Source organism: Sorex fumeus, unplaced genomic scaffold (assembly GCF_029834395.1).
Source record: "Sorex fumeus unplaced genomic scaffold, SorFum_2.1 ptg000098l, whole genome shotgun sequence".
Classification (NCBI taxonomy): Eukaryota; Metazoa; Chordata; class Mammalia; order Eulipotyphla; family Soricidae; genus Sorex; species Sorex fumeus.
The window spans coordinates 39435830-39460184 of NW_026606155.1; the positions used below are offsets into that span (position 1 = coordinate 39435830).

Consider the following 24355-nt stretch of genomic DNA (forward strand, 5'->3'; position numbering starts at 1 on the left):
AGAGAAAACAAGAAAACATCTTAATAGTCTCTCTCCACAAAAGTAAGAAAAATAAATCAGAAAGAGCCCTAGATGGAAAAATAACCCTCCAAATCTGCCTACGGTCTCCTCCTGTCTCTAGTACCATTTCAGAGGGCTGCCCCCTTCAGTCTTTGGTCAGATCTCAGCCTCTGTCAAGTGATCTCCAGAGCCTGCTGGCCTTTCAGTTAACTCCCAGCCTGCTGCCTCGGGGAAGACTGCACAACCGAGTTCACGTTCCAGTACACTTCATCTGCATGGTGGGAAATAAGAAGTCTTGTCCATGTCTGACAGAGGAAAATACCTGCCGAAAGATTCCAGGTGAAATCAAAGCATGGCGCCTGGAATCCAATGACACAAAGAGTGTGATTTAATCAGAAGTCAACGTCCAGCCGAAGCAATGAATGAATGCTCGAATGCTCGGCACCCTATCACCCTCCCCTCCCCCCGCCCCAGCCACAACACTCCTGCAGGCTTTCCTCAGGGCTTCCCCCTTGGCTCCCAGCCACAGGCCCACCCCACCCCTTAACAAACAGGATTATAAAAAGGTAAAATCTAGAGTTAGTGGCAAAATTTTCACAGTAAATTGTTAATAAAGTGGTAGACGACTGTCAAGGGCATCAGTCAACTGGACCTTGGAAGATGAGTTTGATGCAGTTCTGCTCCCCCACCAGCTGCGTGGCACAGAAAGGGCAGGCAGCGTGGAACGCATGAGTCCCATGGGGCAGGGGGATCTGAGACCAATATTTTGCAGACTTCTCTGAGCACACGTGTCCACAAGGGGTGAAGGCGTGAGTTGGCGGTCCTGCATCGACATAAAAGCCTGCCTCGCAGCCGAGCCAGAGAGGCACATAGGGCCCCACAGTCCGGCACATGGGACACTCCCTCTCGTTGGCCTCTGTGTCGCTGCGGTGGCCCCAGTTGTGATAGCCGTGCACGTGGCCACAGCTGAGGTACGCCCAGGGCTGCTTTTCCTCCACCACCTCTTTGCGGTTGATGCTGGGAAAGGCCAGAGTGTTGAGCCCCACCGGGCACTGGGGCCGTGCCGCGTTGATCTCCTGCCGCAGTGCCTCGATGTGTTTCTGAGTGGGCGCATGGAAAAGGCCATCTGCTGTTCGCCAGAGGAGAGTGGCCCCACACAGGTCGATGAGGGAGCCGTCCTGCAGAACGTTGGTTTCACTCTCCACCTACAACAAGGACAGACATGCCCTTTAAAAGCAAAATTGTCCCAACATTTGTTCCTCTTTGATGTCAGCGTGTGGAAGCACTCATTCTACCTTCACCTCCCCTGAGCCCAAAACAAAACAAAACAAAACAGGGCTGGGGGGAGTGGCCTGGTCCCCCTCAGCCTCAGTTTCCTCTTTGGAACTGAGGATGGGTCATGCGCATGCCATCTGTTCAAAGCTGCAAGCACAAGATATGGAGTTTTACACAGCCCACGAATGCAGTGGTGATCATTCCACTGAGCACAATCTGCTCGGACCTTTACCTTCTCACTGGAGGTAAGTAACTCAATTACTCCTTGATTTGTTAGGAAGTAGATGATGTCCCACTAGTCTGACCAGGGTACACTCAGGTTCGTCTGGACCAGCCTACCCCATCAAGCCCAGTAGTAAGTGTAGTACTGTACTGAAGATTCCAGAGGACTCTTTGCCTCCTCTGTCCAATATATCATGCAGCAGGAGCCTGGATTCCTAAGGCATGTAGCACAAGCGTTCACTAGGAGCCTGCATTTGTTTTGAGGCGGGGGTGGATGCTCCCAAGTGTCCTCCGAAGAAGGTTTAAGGACCCTCTAACCAACTGGGCTGTTGTTTCAACACAAGGGCCCAGGGATGCGATGTTGCTTGGGTCCTGTGATACCAAGAAATCCAGGCCTCCCTGCTGGTACCAGGGGCCTCCAGGGCTATGTCTGTTGACACTCAAAAAATCATGTGATGCCAAGGTCCGAATCCAGGCCAAGCTCATGCTAGGCATGCGCCTTGGTTGCAGTTGTGTCTCTCAGCCCCTAGCCCAAGTTCCTAAAAGGATGGTTGTACTTGGCTCTGTAGGTGCTGTCCAAGCCCAAGAATGGCCGACAGACAGCAACAGTCAGACAAGGGCAGCCAGCCAGACTCTGATGCTATCTCCCCTGTGCCATGGGTGTCCTGAGCCTCAGGACACACACACACACACACACACACACACACACACACACACACACACACACACACGTGCATGCACACACACACACACAATACACGCTCTTCTTTGTACAGAAGAGATCTGCTCTCGGGGGTGGGGGGAGGCCGATGCAGCAGAGGCATAAGCAGAGAGCAGGGCTATACAGGCCAGGCTGCTCATAGAGCTCCACATGCCTCTGCTTCTTTGAGGGTTTGGGAAGCCAGCACACACCACATTCTTAATAGAGTGTCTGGGGTGAATGAATACAAAAGGGCAGACTTAAGAACAAAAACTATTGGAGTCACTCTGCAGTGCCAGGGCAGGCGTATCTGTGCAGTGCCGGGGGCTGAACTCAGTATCCTGCACATCCTAGGTGGCGCTCTGCCATTTGAGCCATCTCCTTGGCCTCCAGAAATGGCTTTTATTTATTTTTTTACAGATTTTTCTTAACGAGAAATTTGAAGGTGCTGCTGGAGGGTAGGTGGGAGGGTTTGATGACATAGCAGAGAGGAGGAAAGGTCATGGTCATGCAGCATGTCCACTGTAAAGGCCAAGCCCCTGGACAGCTCATGTGGCTGTGGGGCAGCAGGACATGGGCTGGGAACAGACCTGGGATGGACAGGTCAGCAGGTATGCGGTGCCCCCAGGGAGTTGTTAGCAGTTGTGAAAGAATGGCTTTTCCTTTCCTGAAGGTCACCTCTAGAAGTGTAGAGGGTGGGCCTGATGGGTACAAACCAGTGGTGGAGACCTTGGGGGTCCTTCCAGATGGAGAAGTTGGGCACAGTGGACATAGACTATCAGGGCTCTAGCAGCGCTCATGGGGATATGGGGCAGTGCACAATGAGACAGTCCCAAGCTTCTAACCAAGGAAGCAAGACTCAGACGTCTGGTTTCATGGTCCATGTAAAGTAGGGCTCTTGCAGGCCAGGGGCAGAGGAAGCTGAGGAGATATGGGGGAGAGGCTTGGGCACACGGGGTGTGCGGTCTATGCAGAGCATGACAGTGGCAATGCCCAGAGGCAGCCAGAGAGGTCTATGGGGTACCATCCATCCCACAGAACCCTTGGGAGTGGATGGGGCTGCCAGGCGAGGCCATGGGAGGTCAGAGCCAGGGTGCAACCAGCTTGCGAGAGACAGAGGGAAAGAAATGCTGTCATTGTGTGCCTCAAGGGATCATGCACTCTCCACTCGCTGACCGAAGATGCAGCCCACACTTAACAAGCATGAAAGGTCACCCGTGCTGTGACCACACAAGCTGCCCACGCTGAGCTGCACTGACCTGGCAGTCTGGGAATGCATCATTTGGGGCTTCTCCACAGGAAGGCCTGTGTGCCAAGGAACTCTGCCTAGAATCCGCCACCACCACAGCACATGCTGCCCCCTGGCTACCCCTGGCCTGGTCCAGCGGAACCCTCATCCTTTAGGTCTCACTGGGATGTTACTTTTCCCTGGGTCCGTGGATAAAGCAAGCAGCCTCTCCCAAGCAAGAATGCGGTTAGGCACTTTAAGTTTAAGTCAACAGAGAGATAAAGCTTTAATACCATACAGAAAGAGACAAAGATCCCTTTCATTTTCAAGCCTGCAGCTATTCCCTCTTACTGCATTGCCAGGCTGAATACCCCCTGCCCCCAGCCCCGCTCTCCCCGTTCAGGGTTGCACTCAGGGGCTCTCACCTCAGCACATCCCTGTGCTCAGATACAATAAGAGAAAGGGCCGGAAGGTGGCCAGCACATAGAGTGTGGACACCACAATATAATGTCTCACTATAAATTCCACCCGTCATGCACTGGACTCACACACTGAGAACAGGTCTCCCTCCAAAAAGCCATGCGCCTCTATCTTCCAGGACTTTCTCTAGGACTGTCTCATCACACAGCATGTTCATGATTTTATGGTCTCAGCAGTTACCCACAATTCAAGGATAGAGATGCTTTCTGCTGGGTCCCTAATGCTGGGGACAGCCACAGATGGCCATGGGGCCAGGGCTGCATGAATCCTCACACTGCTCCTGCTCGGTGGGTGCTTGTGGGGCCACAATCAGGCACATGTAGAGAGTGAAGAGCTGCAGAGCTGCTCTGGGTTGGAATCAGGACTCTGAGCCGTGTTCCAACTGTGGGCCACTGCCACAAAGCGGCTGTGTGAGCAGGAGCCTGTTCTCCCTTTGGAGAACTAAAAACTGCTTCTTGTGTGCTCGCTTAGAACAAAATTGTTTTCTTTCAGAACAGCACGCAGGAGGCAGCAAAGTCCAGACACTGCTCAAATTTTATCTTTTAAATTTTATCCAAATAATGAAAGGAGAAGGAGGAGGAAGAAGAAGGGAGGAAGAGGGTGAAGAAGAGAGGAGGAGGAGGAGGAGGAAGTGGATGGAAAATGGGAGGTAATGATGATGATAATGATGATGATGATGAGGAGGAGGAGGAAGAGGTGGAGGAGGAGGAGGAGGAGGAGGAGGAGGAGGAGGAGGAGGAGGAGGAGGAGGAGGAACAGGAGGAGAAGAAGGAAGCACAAGGAGCCAGCAGGGTCATGAAATGAGCCTTGGGAGAACATACTGGCCTCCATGAAAGAGACCTTTGGTTTACTGTGCAGTGGTTTCCAACTGCAGGTGTGAAGAGCAGTGCAGGTATGCAGGTGTACAAGGTTGAAAATTATTGCTGGAGAGAACTCAATCCCCTTCCCCCAACAAAAGTTATAAGCAGGTGATGTAACCTTTTCAAGTCCTGGTTTCCTCATTTGCTACTTGGAACAATCACAGCATTAACTCACAGGAGTTTTGAGGGGTGCCTGAGAATTAAACGGAAGTAATCAATGGAATTTGTTTGTAACAGCGTAACATTTCCTCTTAATAATTTCACCTAAAGTTAGGTAAATGCACCAAATCAAATTCTGGGAGGTTTTGGGTCCCCACACTTGACAATGATCAGGGGCTAATCCTGACTCTGTGCTTGGACACTGCTGCCAGTAATTCTTGGAGGACCATACAGAGTCTGGGATCCAAATAGGATCAGCTGCATACAAGGAATGTAACCCCTCTACTGTTTCTCTGGTCCCAAATGAAATCAACATAATTACATTTTGCACAGTCACTATTATTATCTAATAAAATGCCTCACATACAGCCTGATCAAATGGTTGAGTGTCGAGAGTTATGTGATGAATGTTACCACACATTATCAGAAACAAACTGGATTAGACGCTGCAATTCAAAGTCCCTTCCCCCATCTGCTCAGGAAGTAAATTGGTAAAGAGCTGTTTACCAGACACTTAATTATGCTGACCAAATGTGCCAAGAGTCCCTCACTGTGTCTGAAGAGAAGAAATCCTGGTGACTTTGTTGAGTTTTGACTTATGTAGATGCCCTGTGGGATAGTTACAGAAAATTTCCTCCCACCACTACTCCATCCAGGACAGGAGGCAGCCACGCTGATGCAGCACCAACAGTCTGCATTCCCAATAGACCACTCTCCTCTCTGGGTTTCTGTATTCAATTGTGAATGAAGAGAACTGCTGGACAGCATCCCCCAAACCTACGCTTAGACACAATCTGTGCCAATACTACCACCTGCTACCACCAACACACCCAGGAGCTGTGTGGTACGTGGAAACAGAAGCTCACAGAAATCGGGAGGCCTTCATCCCTGACAGTGTCTTCTAGGGTCCCAGGAAACACACAGGGGTTCCTTCCTTCCCACATCTCTCTGGCAGCCCCAGGGTCAGCTCATTCGCCAAGTCAGCTGTCTCGCAAATAGTAGGTCTAGCCTTGCTCAGATCCAAGGGTGCGGCAGGGACCACCCCTCACCATGGGTCCATATTAACATCACCCATAAATACCTGTGGAGTGAACTCTGGCACACACAGCTGGGCAAGCTGGGTTCCAAGAGTGGGCCTAGCAGGCAAGCCACCTCCCTGTGACAAGTCCTCCTGGGCAAGTGCACCCTCAGTCGGTGGTGGATACCACCCCAGGCGGATATGAAGCCAGAGATGAGCAGTGGTTGCTCTGTCCAGAGGGAACAGATGAGCTACAGGACATGGAGACTCAATCACAGAGGTCAGAGTTTCAAGTCCATCAGTTGCCACCATGGAGTAAGAGACATGAGGTCCATGAGGCTCTAGTTAACCTCTCTGGGTCACACAATCCTCCTCCATGACATGAGGCTGCTGGGCAGATTAAACAAGCTGAGGTGTTGACAACACCCAGCCTGCACCCTGCCACCATTTTCTGGCTGGTAAACTGTCTGGCCACCTTGGGTCAGTCTGATGTCAATTTATTTGATTATCAGAAACCAAAGAAAAGTTCTTTGAAAAAAATTTTTCTATCACATTCTTTTTCCTATTTACAATGAAAAAAGTCCAAAGCTGATAGAATTTGCTGGGCCTTTATTAGAAAATGCTTTTCATACTGATGCTTCTATTGTGAAACACAGTAGCTGTACTGCTAGCCAGAATAATGTTGCAGAAGAGAAATAGAAGTTCTTTTGGTGGCAGATACCACAATGGGCTGAAGTGCCTGCTCTGTGTGGGGAGGCCCTGCAAGCTCTCCTGAGTACTGTTGGGTGTGGCCCTCCAGCAAGCCAATACCTCCCCCTCCCCCACTACACTCACACACACACACACACACACACACACACACACACACACACACACACACACCAAGCCAACAAACCAAAACTCTCTGAAAACAAAAATCCAGTACAGTGAACAGCAAACTATTAGTAAGACAATCTCCCATTTTCTTCCTCCACTTGGAAATAATCTGGTTACTCTCAATCTAGTTCATATCCTCTGTTCCCTAAGTGTTTCAATAGGGATTCTGAAGAAAACATTTGTTTTTTTTTGTTCTAGTTTTTAATCTAACAAAAGTACTAGAGCAGAAAGTTTACTGAGAACCTTTGGGCACTGGGTCATATTTCTCTGGCAAAGTCAACAACCCAAAGTTTCCCATTTAGTTTAACATTTTCCATGGAAGAAAGGGAGAACAAGTAGGGCGTTTGCCTTGCACGTGACCGACCCAGGTTTGATTCCCAGCATCCCATATGGGACCCCCAAGTACCGCCAGGAATGATTCCTGAGTACAGAGCCAGGAGTAACACCTGAGCATTGGCTGGGTGTGACCCAGAAAGCAAAAAAAAAAAAAAAAAAAAAAAGGAACAACTGCTTAAGGGTATTTGGTCTAAGAAGTAGCATGCCAACTCAATGTACCATATGAAACATTTCAAGTAAAAAGCTGTAACTATAATAATTTTGGTGAATTACATAGGGAATTATGTATTAATTTCTTACTATGGGTAAAAAGGGGGGGGAGGCTAACTTAATTATCCTTCAGTTCCAGAAAGTCTAGTAAATAATTCTATAATCCATAATCTTCACTAATTAGTTCTGGAATGCTCAGAACTTTTCCAAATTAGTAAGGTTTTATACCAACTTCAATTATACAAGTTCATTATTTCTCTTAAAGTGAATTTAAGTGGAATGTGGTGGTGAATGCCACATTCGGGTTTCCCAAAGAGGAATCGAAAGAGCTATGCTTGGAGTATCATGCTTCACTCAAGTGAGAGAAAGAATCCGTAGTTGTTGACGATCGAGAAACAGGGACACTATCTCATTTGTCAAAGTGTCGAAAATCAGATGGGCTGGACATGTAATGCGATTTGGAGACAACGGCTGGACTAGAGCCGTTACTGACTGGATTCCACAGGACATCAAAAGATCACATGGCCGCCCACCTACGAGATGGTCAGACTTCTTCTTTAAGATCCTGAATGATCGGTTTGAGGCTCTTCATGTTCCTAGAGCGAGCAGACGCCATTGGGCTACACTAGCATGCAACAGGGACAAATGGAGATGTTACTGGTGCCCACTCGAGCAAATCGATGATTAACAGGATGTCAAATGATAAGTGAAGTGGCAGTGAAGTATCTAACAGAACAATGTGGCCTTTAGTCACTGTCTACACACCCGCACAGGTCCACGGGTACAGAAAGGTGGAAATCACTGGTCTCTAGCCTTGATTCTAGTTGCTGGTCCATGGTCCATGCATGAGCAGAAAGGGTGAAGAATGCACTAACAGGAGATTATGCTTTTAGAAGAGTAAGAGCTAAAGGTGATTTTCTACTATGGAAAAAACATCTTAGAAAAGGAAGTAAGGCCATTTTCCTCTTTCTTATAGGCTTAAGAAATTTTCTCTCCTGGGGTACACAGCATCTGTGCCAAGTGAGGGACTTCAGGGGAGGAAATGGAAAGGTTTTTGTAGTGAGTGCACTTTTCAGAGCAAAGGCCACTCACCAGTTTTCCCCTCTGCTGAGCCGATCTAGTTTCTCGCAAGGTGTAGACATCTCCACAGACAGAGATCTCTCTCCAGACGCCAGGCTGGGATTCCTCGGTGAAGCCCCCTCTTGGATGCATCACCAGGACACCATTGGTGGTGAGCCCGTCCATGTGGCCATCAGGGTTTTTCCATTTTGCTGCCTTTTCCTGGAAAGCAGCCCATAGAACAGAAAACGCACACTCAGATAATGTTCACAGTGAAGGTGGTGCAGAAACCCTTTCAAATACCAGGTAGGAGCTGAGGGGAGGAAAGCAGCACATTTTCATTCTGACTTAAAAACAATGACCAGAAGGATAAAAATGTGCTATTATTCCAAGAAAAGGGAAAACGGCTGAATGATTTCCCTCTAAATACACATTTGCTTCATCTCAGGCATCTGTTTTGTTTTGTTCTGAAAGAACTAGCTGCCATTGCCTCTCTCCCTCAGAGGTTAGTAAGCTCCGAGCTGATTCCAGGAACCTAACCAGTGCTCTTCAGATCTTTTGGTTAGATGCTTTTATTCTATTACTGAAACATGATTTCCCTGTTCTCATTCGTGGCCAAATGACTAAAAGGGCAGACACAGAGGGAAAAAGAACTCCTCACCAGAAACGCAAAACTTCAAAAAGTATTCCAGCCAATGACATGCAGCCATTATAGTTTTCATGCCAACTGGTGTTCCATCCATGGAGGGGGAGCCACCACAGTATCCTGTCTGAAACAGCAGCACTGATGCACTTGGGTGCGAGTACCACTGTCTTCTTGCTCCCAGGACTTAGGGTGAATGCTGGAGCTGATGAGAAGTTTGAACCATTGCAGCCCCTTGCTGATGACTGATGAGGGATGCAAATGAGACCTAAGCAAGTTTTCTTTGAACCTCTGGAAAAGGTTTCTTTGTTCTGATGCATGAAACTCTATCATGAATAGTATTGTAAATTACCGTGCCACATATCAGAACATTTAGGGGAAAAAAAGTGAGAGATAAGGAGGAAACCACTCTTGCTTCACCTTCCTGGGCTGGAAACAGCCAATCTATTAGGACCAAATAGTCATGAAAACATTTGGGTTTTATTTACGTGGAAAGCCTGTGAAGACAAAAATTTTAAATTTGCTTGGTTCTCTCTGATGTCACATTGCTAATACCCTGCAAGGAAACTGGCAAAAATGTAAGCCTTTTTGAATGAATGAGTCACCAGCATTTTCCTTTGAACCCTAATTATCAAGATCTAATGATTTATTTTTATCTAAAATAAATATCTGGAAACTTAATATAAATGCATTATGTGCAGCATGTATGAGGTCCTGTGTGGCTCAATGTCTCAGCTGATGATGTTTCACCAAGTTGGCAGTGGCTCTAGGAGGGTATATTGCTAGGAGGGTAGGAGACCAGTGATTTTCAAACCGGCAGTCTGAGGATCTGGGTTGGTCTTCAGAAACTGCCTGCTGGCCATGAAAAAGTTACTGCTGCTTAACGAACACGTGGCACACCTGAATAAAATTTTCAGTTTATAAAATTACATTTAAAAGTGAATCCTGGGGCCAGAGAGATAGTACAGTGGGTACGTTACTTGCCTTGCATGCAAAACATCCAGATTCAACCTCTAAAATGGTTCCCTGTGCTCCATCAATGAGCCCTGAGCACAGTTAGCCCTGGGAAGTCAGGTGTGGCCCAAATACTACCTCCTCACCCCTGCAAAAGTGAATACCCAAAGTACTATTAGTGTTTCTGATGTCTGCCTCAGAGGTCTACAAAATATTTCTCCTATTTTCACCTGTCCTTATTTTTAAAAGGTTGACTATAGGATGATCCTGTGCATTTTTAGGTAATCACAGCTCTACAATGTAACATGACAAAACCACCTACTGATGTGTTTCTTAGATGACCTCTGTCCAGCAAGAAGTGACATAAGACTATACATATATATATATAAAATAATTACCATACACATTAATAATGAATCATGACTTATTATTTATTTTTCAGAGTTTTAATAACAGCTTCTCAAACCACCCACCTGAAAGTTACAATCTCAAAACTTAATGAAAGGCACTATGTAAAGAGAGTCTTCTGACCAAAATTAAATTTGGAGGATCTCAAAGAGATAGTACAGGGATTAAGGTACTTGCCTCCTTGCATGCAGCCAACTTGAGTTCAATTCCTAGCACTACATACGGTCTCCTGAGCATCATCAAGAGTGATCCTTAAGCACAGAGTCAGAAACGAGCCTCAACCACAGCTGGGTGTGGTCCCAGAAACAAAAACAAAAGCAAGGTTCTATATGACAAAGGGTATTTTTCTTGAAACCAAGTACTTATTAGTAATACTTACTCCAAGGAAGATGTTTTTGGAAGAGTCAAATCCTGCTGCGAATATCCGTGCTGTATATGGTTCATTCCTGTCACAGACAATCCTGCAGGCAAATCTGGAGATGGTGCTTTGTGTAATCTGGGCTTCATCATTATTTTGACTGCCAGAAATTGTGTCTGTAACCACGAAGTCAATAGGGCTTTCTGTTGATCTGCCCACCTAAACACATCAATTATACTCATGAGTCACCTGTGAATATCATGTCACTGTAATCTGTTCACATGGAATGAATGCTCAGAGTACCTGAGAGTGTATTTCTGGAAGCCCCAGCAGCCACGTGCCCATGTCCCATTGCCTCCACCATGTACGCTCATCTACGAGCCTTGCTCACAGACCCATAAGTAAATCTCAAAAGAGATCAACTAGCTGCAGAAATTTCTTGAATACCCTTTCCAGGCTAAGACCTCCTGGGTGATCTCAGGAGGGTGACTTGCCAGCTCCCGCCCTACCAAAGCTCCAACAGCTGCACCCACACCCAAAATCTGCCGCTATGTCTCTGGCTGGCTGGATCTGTCTTCATTTTCTGGAGCATGTGGCCATGAATGCTGCACGCACCTCCAAATTCTACAACACTAATATCCTAGTAGTAGCACATCAGATTGGATGGGATGTAACACAGAAGCCAGCCAATCTCAACTACCAAAAACATTAACACAGAAAGCTTAACTTGAAACAATAGCTTAGTTAACACTAAGATAATAACTTACTGCCCCCATGGTGAGATGTAACAATTTCCACAAATTTTCTACTATGGAAATATTTTTTGATCATTTTATTATCCATTTAGTGGTAGCAAGCAACATAAATTAAGTTATTGTGGGCCTGCTATGGGGGCAGGATTCAGCAGAGTTGGAATATTGAATGCCTGTAACGAGTTATCATGAACAACTTTGTAAACCACGGTGTCTAAAGAAAGTGACAAAAAAAAAGAATGCCTGAAAGTCAGAATATAATGAAAACTTAAAAATTCTCTCTCTCTCTCTCTCTCTCTCTCTCTCTCTCTCATGGACATATTATAGTAGCCAGGCATTAAATTTTAAATAAATAAGAATTTAATAGATCTTTTAATAGACCTTTTTGTTGCTCCACCATCCCAGATGAGGCTTGCCTCTGGCTGGTATCACTGGGCCTATTCTGCAACAGGAGGCACAGGCCCTCCCTACCAGGTGAATCCCAGTAGCCTCCACACCTGACCTGTGCTATACTAAGGGCCCTCACCTCGGCTCCTGAAGTATGTGACTGCTTATGCAATTATCACTGAAGACATAAACAACACCAGTAAATCCTCAGACAGTGTCTTTAATGACACTATGATGAGGATGTTTAATGAGTTCCAATGACAGAATAGGTAGTCAGCAACACAAAAGAAAGTATGAGTATCGCAATGAAAAAAATTGATACAATCAGAAATGAAGAACGTGGTAGGTGATATGAAAAATTCAAGAGAAGCTCTGAACAGCAAAATAACAGAAGCTGAGAAAGAGACTGAGGAGCTCCAAGATGAGAAGGCAGAAACCACTAGGAAAGAGCAGAAGATAGAAAATTGCCTGAAAAAGAAATAAGCAGCTTACCAGAGAACTATGGAATGAGTTCAAGAGGACCAATATTAGAATCATTAAAGATCATCTATAAGAACTTCCCAGAATTAAGGATTACAGGAATGGAGATCCAAGAGGCCTGAAGAGTTCCGGTGAAAATATACCCAATTAGGAAAACTCTGAGACACAATTATACTCAAAATGACAAAATCCAAAGATAGAGACAGAATACTGAGTGCAGCAAGATAAAAAAAAAAGAAATTTATATACAAAGGTAATCCCATTTGATGTACAAATGGTTAGACTATCAAATGATACACTGTAAACCAGAATATGGAAGGATATGGTGCAAATATTCAATGAAATGGACACCCCACCAAGAATACTGCAGCTAGTGAGATTATCACTCAGATTTGAAGGAATTATACAGAGCTTCATAGGCAGGCAACAGCTTAGGGAATTCTTAGCCTTGAAACCAGCTTTGTGAGAAGCAAAGTGCTAAAAGAGCTTCTTCAAAGAACAGGAGAAACTTCCCATCATGTGGCATTAAGTAAGGCACTCACTAATGGTGCATACAGTTGTCCCATACTAGATTAAGAAAGGTCAGAAACATATAGCAATTAATCACACAAATTGACTTTTATTGATTTATTTTCTGGTAATTCTTTTTACCCTTCCTTTAAGTTTTATTGGACCAAGTGATATAAAATAAATTTGCTACCTGCCTGCCAAGGGAGTAGGCTGGAGGCCTGGGGGAAGGAACCACGGGAGAGTGGTGGAGGGAAGGAGACACTGGTGATGGGATTGGTGTTGAAATGTTGTACACCTGAAACAACTCTATTATGAACAATTTTGTAAATCATGGTGTCTCAACAAACATTCCTGAGAAAAATAAATGAAAGAGAGAGAATCTCAACAAATCCTTGAACAAGAACCACTTTCACCAGTGTAGGTGGAGAAAGGCTATCTCAGGGGAGAAATCATAAACAAAATCTCAGCTAGAAATAAGCAGAGTGCATAAGTATGTGTGTAAAGTGAAACAACAGATGAAATGGGGGAAGCAGATTATGGGAGGTCTCCCAAAGCCAGAGATCAAATGTGACTTAAAGAAGCCTTTATCACCAACCCAGCCGAAGAGCAGCCCCCCGACTCCAAGTAGGACTCCAAGTATCTTTCTAGCATACTTTGTTTTAATAGCACTCAAAACAAATTCTAATTATTATATATTTATCTGAAGATGTATTTAATATTGTCATTTCTATCATCTCCCCTACTCCTGGATACTGAAGATTCAGCCCTAGGTCTGGCACACAATAGGCACTGGACAGTATCTGGATAAATGAATACTCACTCCTAGTTCTATGCAGCTGCCCTACTTCTCTTCATTACCAGTCACTTCATTTGCTTTAGGAAAAAAGAATTTTATTATTATAGTGCCTCATTCTATATGAAAGTGGGCCTATTCTATATGAAAGTGGGCCTGGCTCCTCCTGGAGATCGAGAAGGCAAATGTGGCCATATGGACCTACAAGGTATGCTTCCATAATGGCAAATTCATTGTTGAAGTGGCAATGAGACCAGAAATGTGAGCAAATATTAAATAAAATCACTTTTTAGGATGAACTTTCATTCTGATAGAAAACATTAAATCTTGCATAAAACAAGGTTCTATTTCTTGGAGCAAAAGAAACATTATAGGCCAGAAAGATAGTCCAAAAGTACCTGTCTCCATACTGCAGATACTAGTTCGAATCCCCAGCATCACATATGGTCCCCTGAGTACTGTCAGGTGTCACTCCTGAACAGAGATCCAGAAATACCTCCTGAGTACCACTAGGTATGACTTCTCTAATTCCCTAACCCCTACAACATGCCCCCCTCCGCCTAAAAAAAAAACAACTAAACTTTTGTAGCAAACTTTTACTTAGTATTCAACAATCAATAAAGAAGAAGAGGGCTGGAGAGACAGTACAATGGGTAGGGCACTTGCCCTGCAGTTGGCCGACCTGGGTTTGATCAAGTCCCCTGTTTGGTTCTCTAGTCCCTCCAGGGGTAATTCCTGAACACAGAATGAGGAGTAGGCATTGAGCATAGCTGGGTATGGCCCAAACATTTATTATAAAAAAAAACTACAGGAAGAAAAGGAACAATTCTTGGGACCTTTCTTAACTTGCTCCAGGAAGTGTTTTTTCTCACAAATTAAATTCACTGGTGGCTCAGCTCATTGTGAGAACAACGCTAATCCAGACACAGAGATATAATGCCTATAATCATTACATGAGTGTATAAGAGCATATAGGGTCATATGTACAGGTCCACAGTTTCATAAGCAGTCAAATAGAAGATTAAACAAAAATTCTTAGCATTTCAATTTTGAATTTTTAAGAATATGCTTTGAGCTAGGATTTAGGATTGTATTATTATATTATATATTATAGGCAATTCATTCCTTGGGAAGTTTAAATACTGTCAGTGAAAATTAGAAAGACCTTAAGAATTCCATCAAAACTTTTCATATTCAATAAATCCAGAAAAGACAGTACTGTTTTGTCCTGTGAACTGGAAAGAATTAAGTATAAGTCTGTGAATAAGGAAATCCTGAGATGGAATATTAAAAGTTTTATGTAATGATAGTTCTAGAAAATAGCAAAAGATGTTATACATGATATAGATATTTCTTACATTAAAATTATTTATATACATATTAATATTTTTGTTAAATAAGATATTAAATGTCTGATTTTTTACCCTGCTAATGAGAGAACATGGAGCCTCCTGATATATCTCCCTCAAAGTCAGTTATCTTTATCTTGATCTCAAAATTCTAAGATATCATTGTTGTAATACACTTTTTATTCAAATGAATAAAAGTGAAAAATATCTGTGTCCTATCCCATTTTGCGTATTTTGCTTTCTGGAACAGCATTATTACATCTCTCTATATGATAGTTTCATGCACAGACTGTCTCTGTAAAAGCAATAGACAACAGACCTCTATTTTCTCATTCTTTTTCCAACCTTTAATTTCTTGTCCTTAATGAAATGTGTCTAGAATAAACTAAACCACTAGATTCACTGAAACTCATCAACTTGAGTAGAAGCGTATTGCCTGAATGTATGCATTTCAGGTTCAGAAAACATAGAACTTGTTAAAAAATGCAACATAAAATCTAAATTAGAGATTTTATAAAATCATATCATGCAATTTATCTCTCCAAAGTTGCAGATCCTTCTACTAGATTCATTTACAAGCTGGGTGTGTAATTCAGAAGCACTAGTGATTCAGAGTGCTCTAATTTATTTTTAAAGCTTCTTTTTTTTTTTAAAAAAAAGATGTACTGCTTAGCGACTTTCAAGCATATAATACAGCACTACTTACTAAGTATAATCATCACACTGTCCCAGATTCCCAGAAATTGATCAATTCAAAGCCTGAAATCTGTATCCTTTGACCAATGTCTGTGAAAACCTCTTTTGTTTGTTTGTTGCTTGTTCTGGGGCCACTCCTGGCAGTGTTCAGAAATTACTCCTGACTCGGTGCCTAGGGATCACTCCTGGCAGGCCTTGGGTGGCTATATGTGGTGCTGGTGATCAAATTCAGGTTGGACACATACAAGGCAATGCCTTACCCACTGTACTATGTCTCTAGCTCTTCCTTCCTTCCTTCCTTCCTTCCTTCCTTCCTTCCTTCCTTCCTTCCTTCCTTCCTTCCTTCCTTCTTCCCTCCCTCCCTCCTTCCTTCCTCTTTATTTTTCTTTCTTTCCTTCTCTTTTCCTCCCTTCCTCCCTCCCTCACTTCCTCCCTCCCTTCCTTTTTTCTTGAGTCACTGTGAGACAGACCCTTCATGATCTCTGGCCCATTCTAACCACTACTACCCTCTAGCTCCTGGTAACTAGTCTTTGTCTTTGTCCTGTTTCTGCTAAAAATCAGTGGGTCAGAGAGAGAATATAGGAGTTAAGGTGCTTGTTTTGATAGCAGGCATCCCAGGTTTGATCCCTGGTGCCACATATGGCGGTTTGAGCTCTGCTAGGAGTGACCCCTGAGCATAGAGCCAGGACAAAATTCTGAGCACCACCTGCTGTGTATGGCCCAATGCCCTTCCTACCTTCCCAAATTAGTAAAGTAATAAGTCCTCAACACAATACATTTTACTAATTATACTGAGGTGGATGGACTGGAGCAATAGGTAGGGCATTTGCCCTGCATGCAGCCAACGTGGCCGACCCGAGTTCGATTCCTCCACCCCTCTTGGAGAGCCTGACAAGCTACCGAGAGTATCTCGTCCACACGGCAAAGCCTGGCAAGTTACCCGTTGACATATTCGATATGCCAAACACAGTAACAAGAAGTCTCACAATGGAGACGTTACTGGGCCAGCTTGAGAAAATCGATGAACAATGGGAGGACAGTGATAGTGACAGTGAGGTGGATAGTACAAAACAGAAGCTACTTCAAACTCCTCTATTCCAATAAGGATTAGGAATGAAATCTGAAAGGCTCTTAGACTGCTTGGCCTCCATGCCCAAATCGAGGCTCCTATGGTCAAACTGTCTCTGATCTTGTCATCCTTCATGGAACAGGTCAAACACTGGCCCAGCTGTCTAAGAGGCTTCTTTCTTTCATTTATCCAAAAGCAGAACACTTCTCATTTGGAACATTTGGGGGGGTTAACTGGGTAGCATTCTGATATGTAAGTTACTAGTAACTTCATTCCTAGATACCTCCATTAACCCCCACCCACCCCATTGCTGCCCACCGCCCACCATAAACAGCCTGCTAAATTATACCAAATGGAACCTTCGACTTCAGGATACTGTAAAAAATTTGTTTAAGGCTCAAAGTCAAAATCACACTCTGGCACAATGTCACTCAACTTCACTCAACATTTTTTTTTTAATAAAAACGGAGAAAAAAAGACCCATATACTTTGCCATAGATTACTTTGCTAAGAAAAAGCCACATAATTTAATCTCAATGTACTGAGTAACATAGTGATGAATTACAGAAATGGACAGTAATACATGACATTTTATTCCAACTGGAAGACAATGCTAGGATCAATTATCTGAAGCCATGACACTTATTTGATCAGTCTTATCAAATCTGCTTATCAATTCACTTCCATTTAAGTCAAACCTAAACATGCGGGTAGCATTTTATAATTTAGGACACAAGCTCTGTGTTGCTTTTGCTAGAATACATACGTGTGTGTGTGTGTGCGCATGCGCGCACATATATGAATATATAGATCAGTTTGCTACTGAAAACCGATCAGTGTGGAAAACTTGGAGCCTGTTCTTTCTTTTGACTGTGAAATCAACTATATTATTTGAAAGCATGCAGACAATCTAGATGCTTCTGGTTTTTAAATGGTGTTCATAAATGCATATATTCACATAGTAGCCACAGGGAAAAATATACCCTCAACTGCTGTCATTCATCACAACGTTATCATCCAACACTTTAAAATCAGAGACTTTTAGTCAATAGTCTGTAAACTGGTTTCATACCACAAAAGTTTCCTGCTGGTTGATGAAAAGGTACTGCCTTTTAACGAAGCAGTTTTCAACCACTGGGCTGCACACTTATGCTGGTTTACCACTGTGAAAAGGTTGGGAACCACTGCTTTAGCTTTTATAGATACAGATTTAAGTTGGCATTTGTTTGGAAACTCAGTTAAACTCAGTGCAACTCAGATGGTATGAAAGCAGCTGGAAGACCTTCCCTGTCCTTCCTGAGGTCATCCTAGCCTTGACCCTATCCCTGAAGCACATTTTCTTTCCTTTTTAAAAGTCTTTCACTCTTAAAAAATTATTATTTTTTTAATTGAATACCCATGAGATAGTTACAAAGTTGTTCATGTTTTGGTTTCAGTCATATGTTTCAACACCTGTCCCTTTACCAGTGTATGCTTCCCTCCTTCCCTCCAACTCCCAGCTTGCATTAATGACAGGATGACAGGCACTTCCCTTCTCTCTACTCTCTCTCGCCCTCCCTCTCTCTCTCTCTTCCCTCCCTCTTTCTCTCTCTTTCCTTTGAGGCACTGCAATTTGCAATACTGTTGTGGAAAGTTCTCATGTATATCACTCTACCTCCTTTCAGCATTCAGTTCTTGTCTAAAGTGATCATTTCCCATAATCACTGTCGCAGTGGTTCCTTCTCTATACTTACTCTACTTCCCTACAACTTGTGGCAAGTTTCTACCATAGACCAGTCCTATTGCTCCTCATTTCTACTGTCACAGAGTATTCTCATATTAAGTTTAAAAAAAAACCATCTATCTATTTATCTATCTATCTATCTATCTATCTCCTGCAAATGAGTGTGATCATTCTATGGCTGTCCATTTCCCTCTGACTCATTTCACTCAGCATGATACTCTTTGTGTCCATTCATGTATAAGCCAATTTTATGATTTTTTCCCCTAATGACTTCATAGTATTCCATTGTGTAGATGTACTACAATTTCTTTATCCAGTCATCTGTTTTTGGGCACTTGGGTTGTTTCCAGATTCTGGCAATTCCAGATTCTGGTTTTGCCTGACTGATGTCCCTATTGTCCCAAAATTCCAAATGGGATCATACCACTGTCTCCTTTATGCAAAATTTCTACTTCACGGAGCAGGGAGAAAGGGCTGCAAAGTTTAAGAACAGAACTCCCAGAACGACCACCATTTGGTCGTTCTTTGGCACTACTGCGGCAACATGGGAAGATGCCATTGTTGAAAACATTGACGAGAAAAACGATCAACTGGTACAGCAACTCCATGATTGTGCTAGGAATGCCGAGAGAGAGAGAGAGAGAGAGAGAGAGAGAGAGAGAGAGAGAGAGAGAGCCATGAAAGATTCGTGTCTTCGAAAATTCACCAACGTGGTTTGGTGCAAGCCTCAGGAAACCGCAAGCAAACGTCTGGGCTTGCAAAGCAGTGCAGAGACGTGATAAAGGAAGACCTCAAAAAGAGAAGAACAGCAGTGCTGGCAGATGTGGCAGAAGCCGTTTAAGCATTCTTAATGCCCACCTGTCCTTTGCCAACTACAAGACCAAGATGACTGTCCTCTGATGTCCTGATGGATCTATCACATCTTCCAGAAGGGCAATGGAGAAGATTATCCATGACTTCTACTTGGATCTCTTCGATAGCCACATCCACCTGCCCACATACCAAATTCCGCAAGATGTATATGTCATTCCCAATGTTCTCCCTTCCGAAATCCGACACGCCATTTTGTTGGTAAAGAAGCGAACAGCACCAGGCCCAGACAAGGTCAGACCCAAATACCTGAAAAACCTACTGTTAGTATTCATCAATACACTGGCTCTTCACACGCTACCTGTCTGAATGCAAGATTCCGTCCCAATGGAAAACCAGCAGGACTGTACTACTGTACAAGAAGGGAGACATCCACGACATTGGCAACTATCGCCCGATCTGCCTGTTGTCTGTCGTCTACAAGCTTGGTTCACTCAGTCATCCTGAGTAGGACAGGCAGAAAACAAGATGAAGGACAACCATGCGAGCAAGCTGAGTTCCAAAAAGAATTCAGCACGATTGACCATATCTACACGATAACCAAGTTCATTGAGGTTTCTCAAGAGTTCAAGATGCCGCTCTGTGTAACGTTCACTGATTTAAAGAAGGCCTTTGATTCTGTTGAAACTGAAGTGGTCATTGAAGCCCTAGTCAAACAGGGCCTTCAAACTCAATACATCAGGATCCTCCGTGAGCTGTATTACTGATTCACTACCAGGATCTCACCAATCTACAAAGAAGTCATCATCCATGTTGAGAGGGGTTCGGCAGGGTGATATCATTTCACCGAAACTCTTCAGTGCCACCCTCGAGAATGTCATGCAACGACTGGGATGGGAAGGAATGGGAGTGAAGATAGACGGCCAGTAACTACACCACCTCCACTTTGCTGATGACATCGTTCTAATAACACCAAACATCAGCCAAGTGGCACAAATGCTGGCCAACTTTGACTGTGAGTGTGGAAAGGTCAGACGCCAGCTGAATCTCATGAAGACAATGTTTATGAGAAACAGTCTCACTCCTGACATTCCATTTGCTCTCAATGGAATGAACATCTCTGAAGGCAACAGTTATTTGGACCTAGGTCAAGAAGTCAACATGATGAATGACCTGGCACCTGAGTTGCGCGGGAGGAAGAGAGTGGCTTGGAACACCCTCAAAAGCGTTGAAGAAATAGCTAAGAGGACGAAGAACCTCCAGCTCTGGGTACATCTCTTTGATTCCACTGTTCTTCCTGCATTAACATATGCCTCAGAGACCTGGGCCCATGGAAAACAGAATGAGAACGCTATTTGGGTCTCCCAAAGAGGAATCAAAAGAGCTATGCTTGGAGTATCACACTTCACTCAAATGAAAGAAAGAATCCGGAGTTCCAACCTCCGTCAATGATCAAGAATCAGGGACGCTGTCTCGTTTGCCAAGGCATCAAAAATCAGATGGGCTGGACATGTAATGAGATTTGGAGATTACTGCTGGACTAGCGCCATTACCAACTGGATTCCATGGGACGTCAAAAGATTGTGCGGCCGCCTACCTACAAGATGGTCAGACTTCTTTATCAAGATCCTGAATGATCGGTTGGAGGCTCTTCATGTTCATAGAATGAGCAGACGCCATTGGGCTATACTAACATGCGACAAGGACATGTTACTGGCGCCAGCTCAAGCAAATCAACGAGTAATGAAATGTCAAGTGATCAAGTGATCTATCTCCTGCAAATGAGTGTGATCATTCTATGGCTGTCTCTCTCTCTCTGACTCATTTCACTCAGCACGATACTCTCTGTGTTCATTCATGTATAAGCAAATTTTATGATTTTTTTACCCTAATGACTTCATAGTATTCCATTGTGTAGATGTACTACAATTTCTTTATCTAATCATCTGTTCTTGGGTACTTGGGATGTTTCCAGATTCTGGCAACTGTGAATATAGTGCTGCAATGAACATAAAAGTGCAGATGGCTTTCCTGCACTGTGTTTTTGTGCCCCTAGGTGTATTTCCAGAAGCAACATTGCTGGGTTATACGGAAGCTCAATTTCTATTTTTCTAAGGAATGTCCATATCGTTTCCCAAAAAGGTAGGGCCAGTTGGCATTCCCACCAGCAATGAATGAAAGTCCCTTTCCTTCTGCATCTGAACCAGCACCGGTTGTTCTTGATGTGTGCCAGTCTCTGTGACGTGACATGGTATCACACTGTTCTGATTGTACTTCCCTAATTCTTAGTGATGTAGAGCATTTTTTTATGTACCTTTTGGGAATTTGCATTTCTTCTTTTTTTCCACTTGTAAAATCATTTTTTTGGTATAAGTATGTGAATAAAGTACCTTCAGTCTGTAATATATTTGTGAAATGTCTTAAAAAGAGCAGTATTTTGATTTTTTAAAGGTGTTAAAGTATTCTTTTTTAAAATCACACATTAAAAGCTAATATGCAGACAAATTAAAGGCTTCCCAAAACACAAATAATCATAAAATCTTCCAATCAACTATGTACATTAATCTGGGCACATGGTAGAATCAGTCTGGTTATCTGTATTTGTATCTGGCTTACTGATGATATTGTCAAAGTCACCAACCAAGTTAAAATGTACACTTCCATATCAGAAAGGAAGAAGATAAAAACCATATCTCAAGGTCTAATATATATAATTTATACAAATCATTAGTGTGTTCTGTTAATATAATTACAATGTGCAATTGCATTCATCAAGAAAAAATTGCTCTAGTGAGTTAACTACAGAGTTGACACAGGTATTTGTGGAAGTTACTGTTTGTCTCTTCTCCTTAACTTCTTAAAAAGCTCTACCAGTCTTATATATCTCTTATATTAACCCTTATCAGATGGGTGTTGAGTAATTTTTCCCACTCTATGGGCTGTCTTTGTATCCTGATCATCATTTGTTTTCAGGTGCAGAAGCTTCTTTGTTTAGTGTAGTCCCATTTGTTTATCTTTTCTTCCACTTGCTTGGTCAGAGGTATTTTATCCTTGAAGATGCCTTTAGTTTCAATCTTATGGAGAGTTCTGCCTACTTTTCCCTGTATATTCATTATGAATTCAGCTCTGGTAGGGAGGTATTTATCCACTGAGATCTGACTTTTGTGCATGGCATTAAAAAGAGGTCTGAGTTTATTGTTTTTCATATAGCTGACCAGTTCTCCCAGCACTACTTTTTGAAGAGGCTTTCCTTGCTCCAGTTCATACTTTTTAATTGAAGATTAACTGATCTTATACTTGAGGGTCTGTCTCAGGATTTTCAACTCTATTTCACTAATCTGAGGGCCTGTCTTTATTTCAATACCATGCTGTTTTAATTACTACAACTTTGTAGTACAGTTTGAAGCTGGAAAAAGTGATGCCTCCCATCTTTCTCCCAAGAACTGCTTTAGCTATTTTGGGGGCAGGGGTGTGTGTTATAGTGGTTATTATTCCAGATGAATTTCAGGAGTTTAGGAATATTCCATCTACTTCTTTGATAAGTGACATGGGTGTCCTTATAGGGACTTCATTGAATCTGCACAATGCTTAGGGGTGTAGCATAATTTTGATATTAATCGTTCCAATCCATGAGCAGGGGATGTGTTTCCATTTCCTTGTGTCCTGTAATTTCTTGTGTTTTATAGCTTGTTTTATATAGGGTTTTTGCCTCTTTAATTAAGCTGATTCTGAGGTACTTGATTTTCTGAAGCACAAATATGAATAGAATTGTTTTATAATATTTTTCTCCTCTTTCATTGTTTGTATGTAGAAATGTCATGTAATTTTACATATTAATTTTGTAGCCTGCTACCATACTATAAAAATCCACTGTTTCTTGGAGCTTTTTTGTAGCATCTTTAGGATTTTCTAAATATAGTATCATGTCATCCACAAATCGTGAGAGTCTGACTTCTTCCTTTCCTATTTGAATGCGCTTGATATATTTTTCTTGCCTGATTTCTATAATGAGAACATCTGGCATTATACTGAATAAAAGTGGTAAGAGTGAGCAACCCTGATCTTAGAGGAAAGGTTTTTGGGTTTTCCCTATTGTTATGAGTTGGCTTTTGTTGTTTTAAATCATGAATGGCTGCTGGATCTTGTCAAATGCTTTATCTTCATCCACTGAGATGATTATATGATGTTTCTTTTTTTCTTTTACTGATATGGAGTCTTATGTTGATTGATTTGGGTATGTTAAAACATTCTTGAATCCCCAAGATGAATCCTAGTTGGTCATGGTATATGACCTTTTGATAAACTGTTTGATTCTATTTGCCAAAATTTTGTTGAGGACCTTTGCATCTGTGTTCATTGAGAATACTGACCCATAGTTCTCTTTCTTGGTGGTGTCCCAGTATTTTTTTGGTATCAGGGTAATGTTTTCTTCCTAGAAACTGTTTAGGAGTATTTCTCTTTCATCAGTTTCCTGGAAGAGTCTGAAAGGAATGACAGCAGGTCCTCTTTAAGGTTTGAAATAATTCACTAATGAATCTACCTGAATCTGGGCTTTTGTTTTTTTGAGAAGACTTTTGATTAACATTTCAATTTACTTGATGATTGATAGGTCTGTTCATCTTAATTTAGCCTTGGCAGGTTATAGGAGTCCAGGAATTTACACATTTCCTCATTTCATAGCATAAAGATTCTCAAAGTAATCTCTAATGATCCTTTGAACTTCTTTGATGTCTATTGTGATGTTCCCTCTTTCATTTCTAATGTAGTTTATTAGGGCTCTTTTTCTCTCCCTCTCTCCCTTTATGATTCTTACTAGTGGTTTATTGATCTTGTTTATTTTCCCAAAGAACCAGATTTTAGTTTCATTGATCTTTTGGACTTTAAAAAAATTCCAGTTCATAAATTCCTGTTCCAAGGTTTATTATTTCCTTCTTTGGGCTCCTTTTGTTGGTCATTTTCAGTTTGTTAAGTGTGCAGTCAAGTTATTTATGTGGAACCTT

At 42.9% G+C, this 24355-nt stretch overlaps 1 protein-coding gene across 1 annotated transcript in view; it reads right to left on the reverse strand.

The window, feature by feature from the left end:
- Positions 1-532: 532 nt before the first annotated feature.
- The window catches only part of PELI2 (pellino E3 ubiquitin protein ligase family member 2), a 202284-nt gene continuing 178461 nt past the window's right edge, over positions 533-24355 (reverse strand). Inside the window, exons 4-6 of the mRNA XM_056133753.1 lie at positions 10808-11005; positions 8457-8645; positions 533-1205 (exon numbers count right to left, since the gene is read on the reverse strand). Of these exons, the coding sequence (XP_055989728.1) occupies positions 639-1205; positions 8457-8645; positions 10808-11005 (954 nt within the window). The 3' untranslated portion in view covers positions 533-638. The remainder of the gene's footprint in view (positions 1206-8456; positions 8646-10807; positions 11006-24355) is intronic.